Consider the following 22500-nt stretch of genomic DNA (forward strand, 5'->3'; position numbering starts at 1 on the left):
AAAAGTATTTAGTCAGACACCAATTGTGTAAGTTCTCCCACTTAAAAAGATGAGAGAGGCCTGTAATTTTCATCATAGGTACACGTCAACTATGACAGACAAATTGAGAAAAAAAAATCCAGAAAATCACATTGTAGGATTTTTAATGAATTTATTTGCAATTTATGGTGGAAAATAAGTATTTGGTCAATAACAAAAGTTTCTCAATACTTTGTTATATACCCTTTGTTGGCAATGACACAGGTCAAACGTTTTCTGTAAGTCTTCACAAGGTTTTCACACACTGTTACTGGTATTTTGGCCCATTCCTCCATGCAGATCTCCTCTAGAGCAGTGATGTTTTGGGGCTGTCGCTGGGCAACACGGACTTTCAACTCCCTCCAAAGATTTTCTATGGGGTTGAGATCTGGAGACAGGCTAGGCCACTCCAGGACCTTGAAATGCTTCATACGAAGCCACTCCTTCGTTGCCCGGGCGGTGTGTTTGGGATCATTGTCATGCTGAAAGACCCAGCCACGTTTCATCTTCAATGCCCTTGCTAATGGAAGGAGGTTTTCACTCAAAATCTTACGATACATGGCCCCATTCATTCTTTCCTTTACACGGATCAGTCGTCCTGGTCCCTTTGCAGAAAAACAGCCCCAAAGCATAATGTTTCCACCCCCATGCTTCACAGTAGGTATGGTGTTCTTTGAATGCAACTCAGCATTCTTTGTCCTCCAAACACGACGAGTTGAGTTTTTACCAAAAAGTTATATTTTGGTTTCATCTGACCATATGACATTCTCCCAATCCTCTTCTGGATCATCCAAATGCACTCTAGCAAAGTTCAGACGGGCCTGGACATGTACTGGCTTAAGCAGGGGGCACTGCAGGATTTGAGTCCCTGGCGGCGTAGTGTGTTACTGATGGTAGGCTTTGTTACTTTGGTCCCAGCTCTCTGCAGGTCATTCACTAGGTCCCCCCGTGTGGTTCTGGGATTTTTGCTCACCGTTCTTGTGATCATTTTGACCCCACGGGGTGAGATCTTGCGTGGAGCCCCAGATCGAGGGAGATTATCAGTGGTCTTGTATGTCTTCCATTTCCTAATAATTGCTCCCACAGTTGATTTCTTCAAACCAAGCTGCTTACCTATTGCAGATTCAGTCTTCCCAGCCTGGTGCAGGTCTACAGTTTTGTTTCTGGTGTCCTTTGACAGCTCTTTGGTCTTGGCCATAGTGGAGTTTGGAGTGTGACTGTTTGAGGTTGTGGACAGGTGTATTTTATACTGATAACAAGTTCAAACAGGTGCCATTAATACAGGTAACGAGTGGAGGACAGAGGAGCCTCTTAAAGAAGAAGTTACAGGTCTGTGAGAGCCAGAAATCTTGTTTGTTTGTAGGTGACCAAATACTTATTTTCCACCATAATTTGCAAATAAATTCATTAAAAATCCTACAATGGGATTTTCTGGAATTTTTTTTTCTCAATTTGTCTGTCATAGTTGACGTGTACCTATGATGAAAATTACAGGCCTCTCTCATCTTTTTAAGTGGGAGAACTTGCACAATTGGTGGCTGACTAAATACTTTTCCCCCCACTGTATGTTAACATTGCCAAAGCAAGTGAAGTAGATAGTAAACTAAAGTGAAATAAACAATAAATATTAACAGTAAACATTACACTCAGAAGTTCCAAAAGAATAAAGACATTTCAAATGTCATATTATGTATATATACAGTGTTGTAACAATGTGCAAATAGTTAAAGTACAAAAAGGAAAATAAATAAACATAAATATGGGTTGTATTTACAATGGTGTTATTTACAAAGGTCACAAATCTTGCTGCTGTGATGGCACACTGTGGTATTTCACCCAATAGATATGGGAGTTTATCAAAATTGGATTTGTTTTTTTGAATTCTTTGTGGGTCTTTGTAATCTAAGGGAAATATGTGTCTCTAATATGGTCATACATTTGGCAGGAGGTTAGGAAGTGCTCAGTTTCCACCTCATTTTGAGGGCAGTGGGCACATAGCCTGTCTTCTCTTGAGAGCCAGGTCTGCCTACGGCGGCCTTTCTCAATAGCAAGGCTATGCTCACTGAGTCTGTACATAGTCAAAGCTTTCCTTAAGTTTGGATCAGTCACAGTGGTCAGGTATTCTGCCACTGTGTACTCTCTGTTTAGGGCCAAATAGCATTCTAGTTTGCTCAGTTTTTTAGTAAATTCTTTCCAATGTGTCAAGTAATTATCTTTTAGTTTTCTCATGATTTGGTTGGGTCTAATTGTGTTGCTGTCCTGGGGCTCTGTATGGTATACAAAGTTATGCAACACCAAATTCCCCTGTGTGAAAAAGTAATTCCCCCTTACACTCAATAACTGGTTGTGCCACCTTTAGCTGCAATGACTGCAACCAAATGCTTCCTGAAGTTGTTGATCAGTCTCTCACATCGCTGTGAGGAGTTTTGGCCTACTCTTGCATGCAGAACTGCTTTAACTCGGCAACATTTGTTGGTTTTCAAGCATGAATTGCTCATTTCAAGTCCTGCCACAACATCTCAATTGGGATTAGGTCTGGACTTTGACTAGGCCATTCCAAAACTTCAAATGTTTATTTTTAACCATTTTCATGTAGACTTGATTGTGTGTTTTGGATCATTGTCTTGCTGCATGACCCAGCTGCGCTTCAGCTCACAGACGGATGGTCTGACATTCTCCTGTAGAATTCTCTGATACAGAGCAGAATTCATGGTTCCTTCTATTAAGGCAAGTCGTCCAGGTCCTGAGGCAGCAAAGCATCCCCAAACCATCACACCACCACCACCATGCTTGACCGTTGGTGGGAGGTTCTTACTGTGGAATGCAGTGTTTGGTTTTTGCCAGACATAGTGGGACCCACGTCGTCCAACAAGTTATACTTTTGATTCATATTTTCATAGAACATTCTTCCAAGAGTCTTGATGATTATCCACGTGCTTTTTGGCAAACTTGAGTCAACTTTTTGGATGACGTGGATCCCATTATGTCTGGGGAAACCAAACATCTAGTTTCTAATCAGAGACTGTCTCTCTCTCTCTCGCACCCTCTCTCTGTACCTCTCTCTCTCTCTCTCTGTCTCTCTCTCTCTCTCTCTCTGTCTCTGTCTCTCTCTCTCTCTCTCTCTCTGTCTCTCTCTCTCTCTGTACCTCTCTCTCTCTCTCTCTCTCTGTCTCTGTCTCTCTCTCTCTCTCTCTCTCTCTCTCTCTCTCTCTCTCTCTGTACCTCTCTCTCTCTCTGTACCTCTCTCTCTCTCTCTCTCTCTCTCTCTCTCTCTCTCTCTGTACCTCTCTCTCTCTCTCTCTCTCTCTCTCTCTCTCACTCTCTCTCTCTCTCTGCCTCTCTTTCTATGGACTTTACATATGGTCTGCTTCTATGAGTAAGTGTGTGTGTGTTTCAGGGTGATACTTCTGGTGACCACCGTAAGGCCCTCCTCCTGCTCTGTGGTGGCGATGATGCGTAACCATGGCGGTGATCCCTGAAGGGGCGGTACCCGGAGAGACCTTCGCTCTGACTGGCCCCTCTAGCGGTCAATCACTCTCTGAGTCCCGTGTCAGCCAATAGGAGAGCTCTGCTGGCCCCAGTGCAGCCCTGTGATAGGTTATGAGTGATAAGACTTTAACCCTGTGTGTTTCTGTCAGGTAGCTAACATCCTTCCAGCTTTACTCTGCTTCATATCTACAGCATTAAAGTCATATTAATGCCAGAAGTCATTTTATATATCAGTAATATAACAACCAAAGACTGTTTTTAATGTTTTACTGTTTGTAAGGCAACAGTGAAGACGTAATAAAGGTTTTAATAGCAGGTTTGTAGTGAGACGTGTCTGTCTGTGTCTGTGTAGTGAGATCACATGGTCACTAGGAGACACAACTGTTTAAACTTTTATTCATTGATCCGTAGTTTGAGGTTTTATTGTGATTATAACAACACATGATACGCAGTCATCTAAAATAACATCTGACAGACAAACAACTCCAGTCTATTCAGGAAGTACACTGAAATTCAAACTCTCTACAATTCGTTTCAATGAGGAACATTTCTAATTGGAATTGGGTTTAATTTCTCAATTGACTGCAATTGAAATGGAATTGACCCCAACCCTGATATTAAATTATCCCTGTTTCTGTTGTGGGGATGTAATGACATGTAATGCCAACCCTGATATTAAATTATCCCTGTTTCTGTTGTGGGGATGTAATGACATGTAATGCCACAGGCTGCTTCTCCTCGGTCTTCATGAAATCAACCTTTATTCATTTACATTTCATTTACATGTTCGGCAAATATAGAAATATTCAAATTCAATGGAGAAAGTTTGTATTGCAACATGATGAGATGTGGGCAGAAGACAAAGAAAAACAGAAAGAAAGAAAATAAACTGGCCACAGTGACATAGTCCCTAGACTAGGCCTAAAGTATATATTTAAATAACTTAGGTTCTGGGCTAAGGAAGTATACTTGAAACGTTCAGTAAAATATATCCTTAAATAAAGATGAAAAGAACAGAAGGCTGCACACTGACATTGGGTTCTGGGTAAGGAAGTAGACCTGCCCACTGACACTGGGCTCTGGGATAAGGAAGTAGACCTGCCCACTGACATTGGGTTCTGGGATAAGGAAGTAGACCTGCCCACTGACACTGGGCTCTGGGATAAGGAAGTAGACCTGCCCACTGACATTGGGTTCTGGGATAAGGAAGTAGACCTGCCCACTGACATTGGGTTCTGGGATAAGGAAGTAGACCTGCACACTGACATTGGGCTCTGGGATAAGGAAGTAGACCTGCCCACTGACACTGGGCTCTGGGATAAGGAAGTAGACCTGCCCACTGACATTGGGTTCTGGGATAAGGAAGTAGACCTGCACACTGACATTGCTCCCATAAACCACCTTTAATAACAATGTTTCCATCAAATACAGATCTTCGTCAGGTCAAGCCTCTTATGAGTTAAAAATTAAGCAAATCGACCTTATAATAGGTAAGGTCGATTTGCTTAATTTTTAACTCATAAGAGGCTTGACCTGATATATACATACACACACACACACACACTACCATTCAAAGGTTTGGACACACCTACTCATTCAAGGGTTTTTCTTTATTTTTACTATGTTTTACATTGTAGAATAATAGTGAAGACATCAAAACTATGAAATAACACATATGGAATCATGTAGTATATTTGAGATTCTTTAAATCGCCACCCTTTGCCTTGATGACAGCTTTGCACACTCTTTGCATTCTCTCAACCAGCTTCATGAGGTAGTCACCTGGAATGCATTTCAATTAACAGGTGTGCCTTGTTAAAAGTTAATTTGTGTAATTTCTTTCCTTAATGCATTTGAGTCAATCAGTTGTGTTGTGACAAGGTAGGGGTGGTATACAGAAGATAGCCCTATTTGGTAAAAGACCAAGTCCATATTATGGCAAGAACAGCTCAAATAAGCAAAGAGAAACGACAGTCCATCATTACTTTAAGACATGAAGGTCAGTCAATACAGAACATTTCAAGAACTTTGAAAGTTTCTTCAAGTGCAGTCGCAAAAACAATCAAGCGCTATTATGAAACTGGCTCTCATGAGGACCGCCACAGGAATGGAAGACCCACAGTTACCTCTGCTGCCGAGGATAAGTTCATTAGAGTTACCAGCCTCAGAAATTGCAGCCCAAATAAATGCTTCACAGAGTTCAAGTAACAGACACATCTCAACATCAACTGTTCAGAGGAGACTGTGTGAATCAGGCCTTCAAGGTCTCCGTAAGCTAGGGTAGGATGGTCATCTGAATCAGGGTTAGTTTGGCAGCTGGGGTGAAAGAGGAGTGATTACGATAGAGGAAACCAAGTCTAGATTTAACCTTAGACTGCAGCTTTGATATGTGCTGAGCTATGTTGTTGATGTAAATAGAGAAGAGCGTGGGGCCTAGGGTGGAGCCTTGGGGTTCTCCCTTGGTGACAGGCAGTGGCTGAGACAGCAGATGTTCTGACTTTACACACTGCACTCTTTGAGAGAGGTAGTTATCAAACCAGACCAAAGACCCCTCAGAGACACCAATACTCCTTAGCCGACCCACAAGAGTGGAATGGTCCACCGTATCAAAAGCTTTGGCCAAGTCAATAAAAATAGCAGCACAAAATTGCTTAGAATCAAGGACAATGGTGAGATCATTTAGGACCTTTAAGGTTGCAGTGACACATCCATAACCTGAGCGGAAACCAGATTGCAGACCAGAGAGAATCCTATAGACATCAAGAAAACCAGTCAGTTGATTATTGACTAGTTTTGATAAACAGGGCAAGATATAAATTGGCCTATAACAGTTAGGATCAGCTTGATCTCCCCCTTTAAATAAAGGACGTACCGTGGCTGCCTTCCAAGCAATGGGAACCTCCCAAGAGAGGAGAGACAGGTTAAAAAGGTCAGAGACAGGCTTGGAGATGATGAGGGGCAGCATCCTTAAACAAGAAAGGAGCTAAACCATCTGACCCAGAGGTTTTTTTGGGGTCAAGTTTAAGGAGCTCCTTTAGCACCTCAGACTCAGTGACTGCCTGCAGGGAGGAACTTTGTAGCGGGGGAAAAAGAGGGAGGAGCATCAGGGCTAGTCGCATTAGATTGGCTGGGAGATGAGGAAGTGTTGGACGGGCAAGGAGGCGTGGCTGAGTCAAATAGTAATCCTGACTTACTGAAGTGGTGATTAAAGAACTCAGCAATACACTCATTGTCAGTAACATTTGACATTTTAGTCATTTAGCAGACTTTTGTTTTCCAGAGCAACTTACAGGAGCAATTAGTATCACGATCTTCGGGAACAGAGGACCAATGCGCAGCGTTATTTGCGAACATATTTATTAAATAAGATAACACGAACAAAAACGATAACGTGACGTCCTTAGATAAACACAACCTACTTGGAACAAGATCCCACAACCACTGTGGGAAAACAGCCTGTCTAAATGTGGTTCCCAATCAGAGACAACCAGCAACAGCTGACACTCGTTGCCTCTGATTGAGAACCACACTGGCCAACATAGAAATACTTAACCTAGAATGGAAAACACATGAAAACTCACACCCTGGCTCAACATACTAGAGTCCTCAGAGCCAGGGCGTGACAATTAGGGTTAGGTGCTCAATGGCACAGACAGATTTTTCACCTAGTCGGCTCTGGGATTCGAACCAGCGACCTGGCCCAATGCTCTTAAATGCTAGGCTACCCGCCGCCCACAAGGTATGACTCCACATCGTCAACATTAAGGGACATGGGCAGCTGTGAGGAGGAGGGTTTATTCTCCAGGTCTTTCACCGTTTTCCAGAACTTCTTGGGGTTAGACCCACAGAGAGAGAACTGCTCCTTAAAGTAACTAACTGTTGCCTTCCGGATAGCCTGAGTGGACTTATTTATATTGCCTGAACGAGAGCCAGTCAGCCTGAGTATGAGTATGCCGAGCCTTTCGCCAAATGGAATTCTTGAGGTGGAGTAACTCTGCCAGATCACGGTCGAACCAGGGGCTGAACCTGTTTTTAATTCTCATTTTCTTTATGGGGGCGTGTTTGTTAACAATACCACTGAAAATATCAAAAAAAGAAGGTCCAAGCGTCTTCGACTAGAGGGGATCAAGCTGATTCTATACCAATTTACAGAGGCCAGGTCATGTAGGAAGGCTTGCTCATTAAAGTTTTTTTGCAAGCGTCTATGACAAATCAGGACAGGTCGTTTTAACTGAGCAGCCATTACGAACACAGGCTGTAAAACAGTGATCACTAAGGCCATTACAGAAAACACCAGACTGATACCTATCAGGATTATTGGTGAGGATAACATCAAGGAGAGTAGCCTTTTCTGGGTGTTTGGAGTCATACCTTGTGGGATTGGTAATAATCTGAGAGAGATTTAGGGAGTCCCATTGTTGTAAGACTTGGTCAGGTGGTTTAAGCATGTCCCAGTTTAGGTCACTTAACAGGACACATTCAGACAGTGTAAGGAACCAGGAGAGAGCTAACCAGCTAATCAAATTGTTTGGGGACAGACTTGGTGGAGACAACCGAGGACTGAAGGTGTTCCTTGGTGAAGATTGCCACTCCACCACCTTTGGAAGACCTGTCTTGACGAAAAAGGTTACAACCAGAAAGGTTAACATCAGTGTTCAAAACACTCTTTCTTAACCACGTCTCAGTAATGACCAACACATCTGGATTGATCAATTATAGGTAATAAGCTTGTAGTGTTAACGTGCAGAAAACCCAGGCTTTTACGAGAGCAGAAATCAGTGAAGCAGATATCAGAGCACAGGTCAGAATTGGGGCTAGCAACAGTAGATGGGCCAGGGTGTACATGCACATTTCCAGATATCATCAGCAGTAATACAATCAGGGCACAGCAGAGGACAGGGTTTATCCAATCAGGGCACAGCAGAGGACAGGGTTTATCCAATCAGGGCACAGCAGAGGACAGGGTTTATCCAATCAGGGCACAGCAGAGGACAGGGTTTATCCAATCAGGGCACAGCAGAGGACAGGGTTTATCCAATCAGGGCACAGCAGAGGACAGGGTTTATCCAATCAGGGCACAGCAGAGGACAGGGTTTATCCAATCAGGGCACAGCAGAGGACAGGGTTTATCCAATCAGGGCACAGCAGAGGACAGGGTTTATCCAATCAGGGCACAGCAGAGGACAGGGTTTATCTCTTTATCCACTGAGTAGACCAAACATTAGGAACACCTTGCTAATATTGAGTTACACCCCCCGCACCAACCCAACCCAACCCGCTTTTTGCCCTCAGAACAGCCTCAATTCTTCGGGGCATTGGACTCTACAAGGTGTCGAAAGTGTTCCACAGGGATGCTGGCCCATGTTGACTCCAATGCTTTTCACAGTTGAGTCAAGTTGGCTGGATGTCCTTTGGGTGGTGGACCATTCTTGACACACACGGGAAACTGTTGAGCGTGAAAAACCCAGCAGCGTTGCAGTTCTTGACAGAAACCGGTTGGCACCTACTACCATACCCTGTTCAAAGCACTTAAATATTTTGTCTTGCCCATTCACCCTCTGAATGGAACACATACACAATCCATGTCTCAATTGTCTCAATGCTTAAAAATCCTTCTTGAACCTGTCTCCTCCCCTTAATCTACACTGATTGAAGTGGATTTAACAGGTGACATCAATAAGGGATCACCAGGTCAGTCTGTCTAGTGTTTTGTGCACTCAGACCACAGCGTTGGCTGTGTGTGTGTTTGTGTGTGTGTTTGTGAATGTGTGTGTGTGTGTTTGTGAATGTGTGTGTGTGTGTGTGTGTGTTTGTGAATGTGTGTGTGTGTGTCTGTGTTTGTGTGTGTGTTTGTGAATGTGTGTGTGTGTGTGTGTGTGTGTGTGTGTGTGTGTGTGTGTGTTTGTGTGTGTGTGTGTGTGAATGTGTGTGTGTGTGTGTGTATGTGTGTGTGTGTTTGTGAATGTGTGTGTGTGTGTGTATGTGTGTGTGTGTGTGTGTGTGTGTGTGTGTATGTGTATGCGTGTGTGTGTGTGTGTGTGTGTGTGTGTGTGTGTGTGTGTGTGTATGTGTGTGTGTGTGTGTGTGTGTGTATGTGTGTGTGTGTGTGTGTGTGTGTGTGTGTGTGTGTGTGTATCTATTCATCACTACATCCTCTGTCTACCAGAAAGATGGTTGGCCCCAGGCGCGTAACTTGAGGGGAGACAGGGGGGTCATGACCCCCTAATATTAGAGACAGGACAATTTGAACCCCTCAATAATATACTAATATACCATGATGGATCGGAAATTATTTTCCCACCGTAGCTACTGGCTTTCTGTGGCTTTACACTACACAGTACAACTCAATTCCTAATTTTATTAATGGATCCCCCCGCTGCCAATTATGCATTTGGTTTGGCCCGGTCCTCAGAGGCCATGGTTTGTGAGGGGGAAAAAAGTTGTGCAAGGCTTGTAAGGAGAATGGAGCAATAGCTCCTCTTTCTCTGTCTGTTCTTATCAAACCCTTAACTCTGTGAGCTAACTGGTAACAAATGAAGAAGTACAGTCACATTTAACATGGTCAATTCATAAGCACCAATAAGACATGTAGAAAATGATATTTTTCAAATGGAGAACATTTCATTTTATTTTAATTAATTTTGGAGTAGAAAACTCACCAGAGCTGTGTTCAGTAAAACAATGTTTAATGCAACATTCAATGAAATGGAAATACTGCCGTTCTGAACAAGCGGTTGAAAAGGGGGTTGGGTTGTGGGTTCAAAATGCACCGCTGCCCTTCAATTATATCCCTCTTCGCTTCAGTGGTCCTCTGTAGCTCAGCTGGTAGAGCACGGCGCTTGTAACGCCAAGGTAGTGGGTTCGAGCCCCGGGACCACCCATACACAAAAAAAAAAAAAAAAAAATGTATGCACGCATGACTGTAAGTCGCTTTGGATAAAAGCGTCTGCTAAATGGCATATTATATTATTATTATTATTCTAGCCAAACCCTGCCACACCCACCAAATGGAGTAGATGTGTCAGTAAACATCAGCAAAAAAATGCCTAAATAAATTGCCAGCACCAACGCTCTGGATAACAGGAAAACAGCCTAGCCAGCTCAGCTCGGTCGAGTAAAATGGCCCCAGTGAGGGGAGAACGCTCTGAATTTACAAACGCACAGAGCGCACTCTGGCGCTCCAGATTGAATTTATGAACACACCCATCATTGGCTAAGCCTGATGGTTTGGTTAGCTAAATTAGCAAATCTGTTTGTTTGGTTACCAAGGCAATTACTGTAGCTATCTAGTAAACTTGCTTGACGTGAACACATTTCTAGGGTGGCAAATGTGTTAAATTATAGCCATGGTAGAAAAACGGATAATCAACTCGGGGCTCTGTGCATTCTCTGGAAAATAATGCAACTCATTGGAAGGTTAGTTCAACTAGACGTGGTGAAACGCTCCTTGATTATCATCATTACTTACCAACATCTGTTCTCATTAGCCGTAGAGGCATCATTTCTCTATTTACCCCGTTTCTGTTTAATAAAAGTCCCCTAAAGCCACTACAGTCAGACAACACATTTACAAACCGTTTCCTTCAGCCAGTTTGACGAGTGGCTGTGTGTGAGCTGTTAAGTCATATAGGGTGGGGTCGGGTTCAGGGAACTTGTTTTTCCACTTTCTCACCGTCCCTCTTGCGCTCTCTCTTTCTCTTTCTCCATTCACTGAGCTCCGGTGCAGACTGCAGACTCGATCTCCGGTAAGTTTCTACCGCTGTTGTTAACCGACAACATCGGATAGTGAGTTTGAGTTGTTAAGTTGGATCAGACAGTTGATGTTTATTGTTTGAGCGGTGAGATACACCAGGATTCTATCACATTATGGACTAAATAAATAAATACAATTGAGATGGTTCATAGAACCGGGGTTTATGTTAATAACCTCCGGTAGGCTAAATGCGGTCTATTTTTTCCAACCGTTTAAACTACCAAATATTTTGACCCGATCACTGAAAGATAAGACTCTCAGGAACACATACAGTATGTGTCTTCTGGAACAGAGTGGACTAGACCAGGCACTAAATCAGGAACACATACAGTATGTGTCTTCTGGAACAGAGTGGACTAGACCAAGCACTTTATCCGACTCGGGGGGAAATAACATCCTCAATGATGTTCTGAATCTTTTCTACACAGAAGATCATACAAAAGTATTGCCTGATGATCTTCTGAACTTCCCAATACCCTTTCTGATGCGTTTCAGATGCCACTTCAAACCATACTTCCTTAGGATTGAAATACTGTCAGAAGTACTGTCAGAGTGATTTGTAATAGACTGTTATAGCCCCAATTTTAAAAAGTAAACATTGGCCGTTGATTACATCACTTTAAAACGTTTGGGAACCCCTGGGCTAACACATTCAGACGCTAACTACCTTTACCGCCTATTGATGATAGTGTCTTCTAGCCGGGGGGAGTTTTATTAAAACCCCCAACACTCATTCTGAATGTTAAAACGCTTCCCTTGCGTATCAGCGAGAAATATTTTTATAAAACACTGAAGGTTAAATGACTATACAACGTTTATAGGGTTAGTGTTGGCCACATCTCCATGTTACAGTGCTCGTTTACAGAAGATAGAGGGACCACCTGTGCTAATGAGCTATCTGGCCCAGCCCTGAACACCTGTGCTAATTAGCTATCTGGCCCAGCCCTGAACACCTGTGCTAATTAGCTATCTAGCCCAGCCCTGAACACCTGTGCGTAAACCAGTGGGCGCGTTCGAGCGGATCACTTTTGTCAAGTCGGTGATCTACCGTTGGCCACAGTCTTTTCAAAGTGTGTTGCATTATGGGGGATAAAAATTGTCTGACTAGTGCCTACATGTCGACTGCATGAACTCTACAGAAATCATGTGATCGGAGGTCATGAAGTTTCGACTGCAGTCGACTGTAAGTTTCTGCAGTTCCTCTTCCCCAGCTTCCTCCTGCAGCCATCGCCTGCATTGTGGGTGGATGACCAGGGGCGCGACTTTCACTGGGGACCCCCACATTCTGAAATTGTATTTTTGTCCCCCCCCCCCCCCAGTTGGACAAAAATTGGAACGTGAGACAAAATGAGGCAACAGTGTGCTTTAGGACCATGCAGACGCCTCCGAGCGGTCGGGGAGGCTGATTGGAGTGTTTATCCGACTGGATGAACATACACAGTCTAAAACCAAAGTGGGTGGATCTATTGTCAACCAACCATTTTAATATTTTTTACTCACACTAACGTGACCAAAGACGTGACTGAAACAGGAACTAACTTTGCCGTGATTCATGTATCCAGTGGATATATACACAAATGAATGTGATGTTTTGAGTCTCTCTCTCACTAATTGATTGTACAATGTACACATGATTTCAGTTTGTGAGTGTGTGTGATATGGGGGGGTTGGAGACATGTTTATTTAAAAACGTTTATAAACAAGGGCAACGCTGCCATGTTGATCTGAGCCTTGCTGTTGGAAAACCACATCAGTGTCTGACTTTCGGCTGTTGCAGATGCACCTCCCCCCGACTTCACTCCTCCACTTTTGCCTACAGTCGGTCGCTATCGCCTTACCAGCCCAATGACTGTGAAACGAATGGACAAACCCACAGATAATGTGACAGCACATTGAAGTTAAATTGAGTTGTTTTAAGATGGCATCTCACGGGCTACGTTTACACAGGCAGTCCAATTCTGATCTTTTTTCCACTAATTGGTATTTTGACCAATCACATCGGATCTTTTCACATCTCTTTCAGAGCTGATCTGATTGGTCAAAATACCAATCAGTGAAAACATCTTCAGAATTGGGCTGGCTGTCTAAACGCAGCCATGGAAACATAACATGTGCAGTTTGAGCTTCTCCAGGAAGTGACGTTGCAGGCTAGCTCAGTGCTGCCCCCTCTCATTAAGTAACTCAAATTGAAGGCAGACTGGGGTACTGCCAATGACGTGTATATAAACCCTGGATTGCAGATTCTATGTATTGGCCATTGAGAGGCATTGAAGCCACCGGTCGGCCATATTGGCCCTCCCCAGTAGGAGCAGGTATCCATATTGGCCCTCCCCAGTAGGAGCAGGTATCCATATTGGCCCTCCCCAGTAGGAGCAGGTATCCATATTGGCCCTCCCCAGTAGGAGCAGGTATCCATATTGGCCCTCCCCAGTAGGAGCAGGTATCCATATTGGCCCTCCCCAGTAGGAGCAGGTATCCATATTGGCCCTCCCCAGTAGGAGCAGGTATCCATATTGGCCCTCCCCAGTAGGAGCAGGTATCCATATTGGCCCTCCCCAGTAGGAGCAGGTATCCATATTGGCCCTCCCCAGTAGGAGCAGGTATCCATATTGGCCCTCCCCAGTAGGAGCAGGTATCCATATTGGCCCTCCCCAGTAGGAGCAGGTATCCATATTGGCCCTCCCCAGTAGGAGCAGGTATCCATATTGGCCCTCCCCAGTAGGAGCAGGTATCCATATTGGCCCTCCCCAGTAGGAGCAGGTATCCATATTGGCCCTCCCCAGTAGGAGCAGGTATCCATATTGACCCTCCCCAGTAGGAGCAGGTATCCATATTGGCCCTCCCCAGTAGGAGCAGGTATCCATATTGGCCCTCCCCAGTAGGAGCAGGTATCCATATTGGCACTCCCCAGTAGGAGCAGTTCTCCTTAGGAATGAATGGAATTCTACAGTTTCAAGGACACAATGACATGAATTTAAAGTTTAAAAAAACAAAAACATTTAGCAATCTCTAAAAATTATACTTAAAGGAAAATGTTTTAATGTTTTCTTATTTGTGTGTTTAGCTCACATAATATAATTTAAAAGTATGCATTAAGGTGTCTGTAGTAGAATAAATGTGGCAAAAAATGAAAGTAGACATGAATAGCAACGGTGAGGGAGTTCCAAGATGGAGGCACGGTGGCTTCAACACAGCGCCTGCTAGAGGTCATCTAGTGGATAATATCAATGATTGGCTTTAAAAGTGGAAACGTTTTTGACGGCTTTTGAAACGTCTAGGTTGTGATTCTGAGTGCGTTTCTCTTTTCAGACCCCACCTCCTTCTCCTAATCAAACCAACTATCACCAATCTACCACAATGGTAAGTTGACTAACAGAATAACAGACAGTATGAACACAGAACAACAGACAGTATGAACACAGAACAACAGACAGTATGAACACAGAACAACACAGTATGAACACAGAACAGTAGACAGTATGAACACAGAACAACAGACAGTATGAACACAGAACAACAGACAGTATGAACACAGAACAACAGACAGTATGAACACAGAACAACAGACAGTATGAACACAGAACAACAGACAGTATGAACACAGAACAGCAGACAGTATGAACACAGAACAACAGACAGTATGAACACAGAACAACAGACAGTATGAACACAGAACAACAGACAGTATGAACACAGAACAACAGACAGTATGAACACAGAACAGTAGACAGTATGAACACAGAACAACAGACAGTATGAACACAGAACAACAGACAGTATGAACACAGAACAACAGACAGAATGAGCACAATATAGAATGGGTTATTACACTAGACCAGTAGAATGGAGGGAGGTCATTATAGAATAGGTTATTACACTAGACCAGTTGAATGGAGGGAGATCATTATAGAATAGGTTATTACACTAGACCAGTAGAATGGAGGGAGATCATTATAGAATAGGTTATTACACTAGACCAGTAGAATGGAGGGAGATCATTATAGAATAGGTTATTACACTAGACCAGTAGAATGGAGGGAGATCATTATAGAATAGGTTATTACACTAGACCAGTAGAATGGAGGGAGATCATTATAGAATGGGTTATTACACTAGACCAGTAGAATGAAGGGAGATCATTATAGAATGGGTTATTACACTAGACCAGTAGAATGGAGGGAGATCATTATAGAATAGGTTATTACACTAGACCAGGAGAATGATGGAGATCATTATAGAATAGGTTATTACACTAGACCAGGAGAATGGAGGGAGATCATTATAGAATAGGTTATTACACTAGACCAGTAGAATGGAGGGAGATCATTATATAATAGGTTATTACACTAGACCAGGAGAATGATGGAGATCATTATAGAATAGGTTATTACACTAGACCAGTAGAATGGAGGGAGATCATTATAGAATAGGTTATTACACTAGACCAGTAGAATGGAGGGAGATCATTATAGAATAGGTTATTACACTAGACCAGTAGAATGGAGGGAGATCATTATAGAATAGGTTATTACACTAGACCAGTAGAATGGAGGGAGATCATTATATAATGGGTTATTACACTAGACCAGTAGAATGGAGGGAGATCATTATAGAATAGGTTATTACACTAGACCAGTAGAATGGAGGGAGATCATTATATAATGGGTTATTACACTAGACCAGTAGAATGGAGGGAGATCATTATAGAATGGGTTATTACACTAGACCAGTAGAATGGAGGGAGATCATTATATAATAGGTTATTACACTAGACCAGTAGAATGGAGGGAGATCATTATATAATAGGTTATTACACTAGACCAGTAGAATGAGGGAGATCATTATAGAATGGGTTATTACACTAGACCAGTGGAATGGAGGGAGATCATTATAGAATGGGTTATTACACTAGACCAGTAGAATGGAGGGAGATCATTATATAATAGGTTATTACACTAGACCAGTAGAATGGAGGGAGATCATTATATAATAGGTTATTACACTAGACCAGTAGAATGGAGGGAGATCATTATAGAATGGGTTATTACACTAGACCAGTAGAATGGAGGGAGATCATTATAGAATAGGTTATTACACTAGACCAGTAGAATGGAGGGAGATCATTATAAAATAGGTTATTACACTAGACCAGTAGAATGGAGGGAGATCATTATAGAATAGGTTATTACACTAGACCAGTAGAATGGAGGGAGATCATTATAGAATGGGTTATTACACTAGACCAGTAGAATGGAGGGAGATCATTATAGAATGGGTTGTTACACTAGACCAGTAGAATGGAGGGAGATCATTATAGAATAGGTTATTACACTAGACCAGTAGAATGGAGGGAGATCATTATATAATGGGTTATTACACTAGACCAGTAGAATGGAGGGAGATCATTATAGAATAGGTTATTACACTAGACCAGTAGAATGGAGGGAGATCATTATAGAATAGGTTATTACACTAGACCAGTATAATGGAGGTAGATCATTATAGAATAGGTTATTACACTAGACCAGTAGAATGGAGGGAGATCATTATAGAATAGGTTATTACACTAGACCAGTAGAATGGAGGGAGATCATTATAGAATGGGTTATTACACTAGACCAGTAGAATAGAGGGAGATCATTATAGAATAGGTTATTACACTAGACCAGTGGAATGGAGGGAGATCATTATAGAATGGGTTATTACACTAGACCAGTAGAATGGAGGGAGATCATTATAGAATAGGTTATTACACTAGACCAGTAGAATGGAGGGAGATCATTATAAAATAGGTTATTACACTAGACCAGTAGAATGGAGGGAGATCATTATAGAATAGGTTATTACACTAGACCAGTAGAATGGAGGGAGATCATTATAGAATGGGTTATTACACTAGACCAGTAGAATGGAGGGAGATCATTATAGAATGGGTTATTACACTAGACCAGTAGAATGGAGGGAGATCATTATAGAATAGGTTATTACACTAGACCAGTAGAATGGAGGGAGATCATTATAGAATAGGTTATTACACTAGACCAGTAGAATGGAGGGAGATCATTATAGAATAGGTTATTACACTAGACCAGTATAATGGAGGGAGATCATTATAAAATAGGTTATTACACTAGACCAGTAGAATGGAGGGAGATCATTATAGAATAGGTTATTACACTAGACCAGTAGAATGGAGGGAGATCATTATAGAATGGGTTATTACACTAGACCAGTAGAATGGAGGGAGATCATTATAGAATGGGTTATTACACTAGACCAGTAGAATGGAGGGAGATCATTATAGAATAGGTTATTACACTAGACCAGTAGAATGGAGGGAGATCATTATAGAATAGGTTATTACACTAGACCAGTAGAATGGAGGGAGATCATTATAGAATAGGTTATTACACTAGACCAGTATAATGGAGGTAGATCATTATAGAATAGGTTATTACACTAGACCAGTAGAATGGAGGGAGATCATTATAGAATAGGTTATTACACTAGACCAGTAGAATGGAGGGAGATCATTATAGAATGGGTTTTTACACTAGACCAGTAGAATGGAGGGAGATCATTATAGAATGGGTTATTACACTAGACCAGTAGAATGGAGGGAGATCATTATAGAATAGGTTATTACACTAGACCAGTAGAATGGAGGGAGATCATTATAGAATGGGTTATTACACTAGACCAGTAGAATGGAGGGAGATCATTATAGAATGGGTTATTACACTAGACCAGTAGAATGGAGGGAGATCATTATAGAATGGGTTATTACACTAGACCAGTAGAATGGAGGGAGATCATTATATAATAGGTTATTACACTAGACCAGTGGAATGGAGGGAGATCATTATAGAATGGGTTATTACACTAGACCAGTTGAATTGTGGGAGATCATTATAGAATAGGTTATTACACTAGACCAGTGGAATGGAGGGAGATCATTATAGAATAGGTTATTACACTAGACCAGTAGAATGGAGGGAGATCATTATAGAATAGGTTATTACACTAGACCAGTAGAATGGAGGGAGATCATTTGAGGCTAGGCTGATTTATAGTAGTGTTTAGTGCATCTAGGATGAGTTTCTCCAAAACATTTAAGATTATTGTTCCTCCAATGAACTTCACTTGACGTTGAAGCTACAGATGATCTGTGTGTTTTGGGTGCCTGATCATTGAGACTGAGACGTGACTCTAGCGAGGTTTCCATCCAATTAGCAACAGATCTTTATGTGAATGTTCTAAAATACGCATAAAAACAATATGTGCATTTTCCCATCAGAGATGTTTCCATCAAATTGACTTGTTGGCAAACAAATAAATCAAAATTAAATGGGTTCCCAGCGCATTTTCAACTCTACTGATGGTTTTTCTCACAAAATGTTTTGTTTTATATAGCGAGTGTTCCCACTCTGGGCTTGGCACGTGCGCTCTAGCCAGCAGCTGGCAGATACTGTCTCTGGTCTTGGCTCGTGCGCTCTAGCCAGCAGCTGGCAGATACTGTCTCTGGTCTTGGCACGTGCGCTCTAGCCAGCAGCTGGCAGATACTGTCTCTGGGCTTGGCACGTGCGCTCTAGCCAGCAGCTGGCAGATACTGTCTCTGGTCTTGGCACGTGCGCTCTAGCCAGCAGCTGGCAGATACTGTCTCTGGGCTTGGCACGTGCGCTCTAGCCAGCAGCTGGCAGATACTGTCTCTGGGCTTGGCACGTGCGCTCTAGCCAGCAGCAAGCAGATACTGTCTCTGGGCTTGGCACGTGCGCTCTAGCCAGCAGCTGGCAGATACTGTCTCTGGGCTTGGCACGTGCGCTCTAGCCAGCAGCTGGCAGATACTGTGCGGGTATAGCCTACATGATAAGATTATTATGGACAAAAGAGGCAGATTATTTTAATTTGTCAAACTGCAGCCAAGCATAATTGATAATGTCACCAGAATAAGACCCTCAATATCGGAAAGGAGCATCAAGCTCATCACCGTGCACTTTCACCACCCTGTGAGGTTTATCATAACTTATTTCATCTGTAGCCTAATAAACCATGGTTTCCTGAGTCGTAGTGGGAGAACCACACAACATGTCATCACGTGACTCCAAGCTTACTTCCAATATGATGGTTATGTCAATATTTCCGCATAAAAGCGTTTCCACCTCCATTTCTCGCAAAATTAATTTTACAGACACAAAAAGATCCCACCTTGTTTAGCGTATTTATTTGTTTAAGCGTATTTATTTGTTTAGTTAGTTAACATGTGGACAGTTTACTGACATTTTCTGTTTCCATCAAGTCTGTGATGACATTGTTTTATCCGACATGTGCTTTAGTCACATGAAAGGTTGGATGGACGCCTGGTTAGTCTGAGTATAATAAACTACAGTCAGTTGGAATGCTTCTAAGGAAGGAACTCTAGTTTATAGACAACCATAGTGAGTGTGGAGCAGTAGGGGCTGTATTTGGGGAAGTCAGTATGAGTCATGTGTGTGGGCCTTTCTTCAGACAGGGTGGGTCTCTCTCTCCTCCCCCTCCCTCTCTTCCTCTTCGCTCTCTCTCTCTCTCTCTCTCTCTCGCTCGCTCGCTCGCTCTCTCTCTCTCTCTCTCTCTTCCTCCTCTCTCTCCCTCTCTTCCTCCTCTCTCTCCCTCTCTTCCTCCTCTCTCTCTCCTTCCCTCCCTGTATTCCTCCTCTCTCTCTCTCTCTCTCTCTCTCTCTCTTTCTCTCTCTCTCCCTCTCTTCCTCCTCTCTCTCCTCCCCCTCCCCCCTTCCTCCTCTCTCTCTCTCTCTCTCTCTCTCTCTCTCTCTCTCTCTCTCTCTCTCTTCCTCCTCTCTATTTCTCTCTTCCTCCTCTCTCTCTCTCTCTCTCTCTCTCTCTCTCTCTCTCTTCCTCCTCTTTATTTCTCTCTTCCTCTCTCTCTCTCTTCCTCCTCTCTCTCTCTCTCTCTCTCTTCCTCCTCTCCTCCCCCTCCCTCTCTTCCTCCTCTCTCTCTCCTCCCCCTCCCTGTCTTCCTCCTCTCTCTCTCTCTCTCTCTCTCTCTCTTCATCCTCTCTCCCCCCCCCCCCCCTCTCTCTCTCTCTCTCTCTGGTGGTTTCCATATGAAGTTGAAAGTATTTCTGTCTATATAGTAGATTCTGTCAGATTCTGTCTTTCTTTACACACACACACACACACACACACAGAGACACACAGAGACACACACACACAGAGAGAAAGAGACACACACACAGAACCAGGGTGGAGTTGCAAACCGGACACTGATAATATGAGTAAACAGTAGATAGTGTGTTTACTGATGTAATTAATCAGATGTTCTCTGACAGAAGCTTCCTGCCACAGCGCTACATTAGTAGTGGAGACTGGGACTTCACCCCAGCCCTTTATACTGTCAACAGGTTCATTACATTAGTAGTGGAGACTGGGACTACACCCCAGCCCTCTATACTGTCAACAGGTTCATTACATTAGTAGTGGAGACTGGGACTTCACCCCAGCCCTTTATACTGTCAACAGGTTCATTACATTAGTAGTGGAGACTGGGACTTCACCCCAGCACTTTATACTGTCAACAGGTTCATTACATTAGTAGTGGAGACTGGGACTTCACCCCAGCCCTTTATACTGTCAACAGGTTCATTACATTAGTAGTGGAGACTGGGACTTCACCCCAGCCCTTTATACTGTCAACAGGTTCATTACATTAGTAGTGGAGACTGGGACTTCACCCCAGCACTTTATACTGTCAACAGGTTCATTACATTAGTAGTGGAGACTGGGACTTCACCCCAGCACTCTATACTGTCAACAGGTTCATTACATTAGTAGTGGAGACTGGGACTTCACCCCAGCACTTTATACTGTCAACAGGTTCATTACATTAGTAGTGGAGACTGGGACTTCACCCCAGCACTTTATACTGTCAACAGGTTCATTACATTAGTAGTGGAGACTGGGACTTCACCCCAGCCCTTTATACTGTCAACAGGTTCATTACATTAGTAGTGGAGACTGGGACTTCACCCCAGCACTTTATACTGTCAACAGGTTCATTACATTAGTAGTGGAGACTGGGACTTCACCCCAGCCCTCTATACTGTCAACAGGTTCATTACATTAGTAGTGGAGACTGGGACTTCACCCCAGCCCTTTATACTGTCAACAGGTTCATTACATTAGTAGTGGAGACTGGGACTTCACCCCAGCACTCTATACTGTCAACAGGTTCATTACATTAGTAGTGGAGACTGGGACTTCACCCCAGCCCTTTATACTGTCAACAGGTTCATTACATTAGTAGTGGAGAGAGGACTTCACCCCAGCACTTTATACTGTCAACAGGTTCATTACATTAGTAGTGGAGACTGGGACTTCACCCCAGCACTTTATACTGTCAACAGGTTCATTACATTAGTAGTGGAGACTGGGACTTCACCCCAGCCCTTTATACTGTCAACAGGTTCATTACATTAGTAGTGGAGACTGGGACTTCACCCCAGCACTTTATACTGTCAACAGGTTCATTACATTAGTAGTGGAGACTGGGACTTCACCCCAGCACTCTATACTGTCAACAGGTTCATTACATTAGTAGTGGAGACTGGGACTTCACCCCAGCACTTTATACTGTCAACAGGTTCATTACATTAGTAGTGGAGACTGGGACTTCACCCCAGCACTCTATACTGTCAACAGGTTCATTACATTAGTAGTGGAGACTGGGACTTCACCCCAGCCCTTTATACTGTCAACAGGTTCATTACATTAGTAGTGGAGACTGGGACTTCACCCCAGCACTTTATACTGTCAACAGGTTCATTACATTAGTAGTGGAGACTGGGACTTCACCCCAGCACTAATGTGTGTCTCTGTGGTTACTAATATGGGTGGTTATTAATGAGGCTGTGTTTACCCACAGTCCTCTCTTGTCTGCCCTGAACTACATTACCCATAGTCCTCTCTGGTCTACCATGAACTACATTACCCATAGTCCTCTCTGGTCTACCCTGAACTACATCACCCACAGTCCTCTCCGGTCTACCCTGGACTACATTACCCACAGTCCTCTCTGGTCTACCCTGGACTACATTACCCACAGTCCTCTCTGGTCTACCCTGGACTACATTACCCACAGTCCTCTCTGGTCTACCCTGAACTACTTTAGCCATAGTCCTCTCTGGTCTACCCTGGACTACATTACCCACAGTCCTCTCTGGTCTACCCTGAACTACATTACCCACAGTC

The 22500-nt window shown here is 43.1% G+C and overlaps 1 protein-coding gene across 1 annotated transcript in view; it reads left to right on the top strand.

The window, feature by feature from the left end:
- The first annotated feature begins 11172 nt into the window (after positions 1-11172).
- Positions 11173-22500, top strand: part of LOC311121124 (annexin A5-like) — a 35662-nt gene continuing 24334 nt past the window's right edge. The window contains exons 1-2 of the mRNA XM_084195653.1: positions 11173-11252; positions 14570-14620. Coding sequence (XP_084051779.1) covers positions 14618-14620 — 3 coding nt within the window. The 5' untranslated portion in view covers positions 11173-11252; positions 14570-14617. The remainder of the gene's footprint in view (positions 11253-14569; positions 14621-22500) is intronic.

Source organism: Coregonus lavaretus, assembly GCF_964263955.1.
Source record: "Coregonus lavaretus genome assembly, contig: HAP1_SCAFFOLD_3569, whole genome shotgun sequence".
NCBI lineage: Eukaryota > Metazoa > Chordata > Actinopteri > Salmoniformes > Salmonidae > Coregonus > Coregonus lavaretus.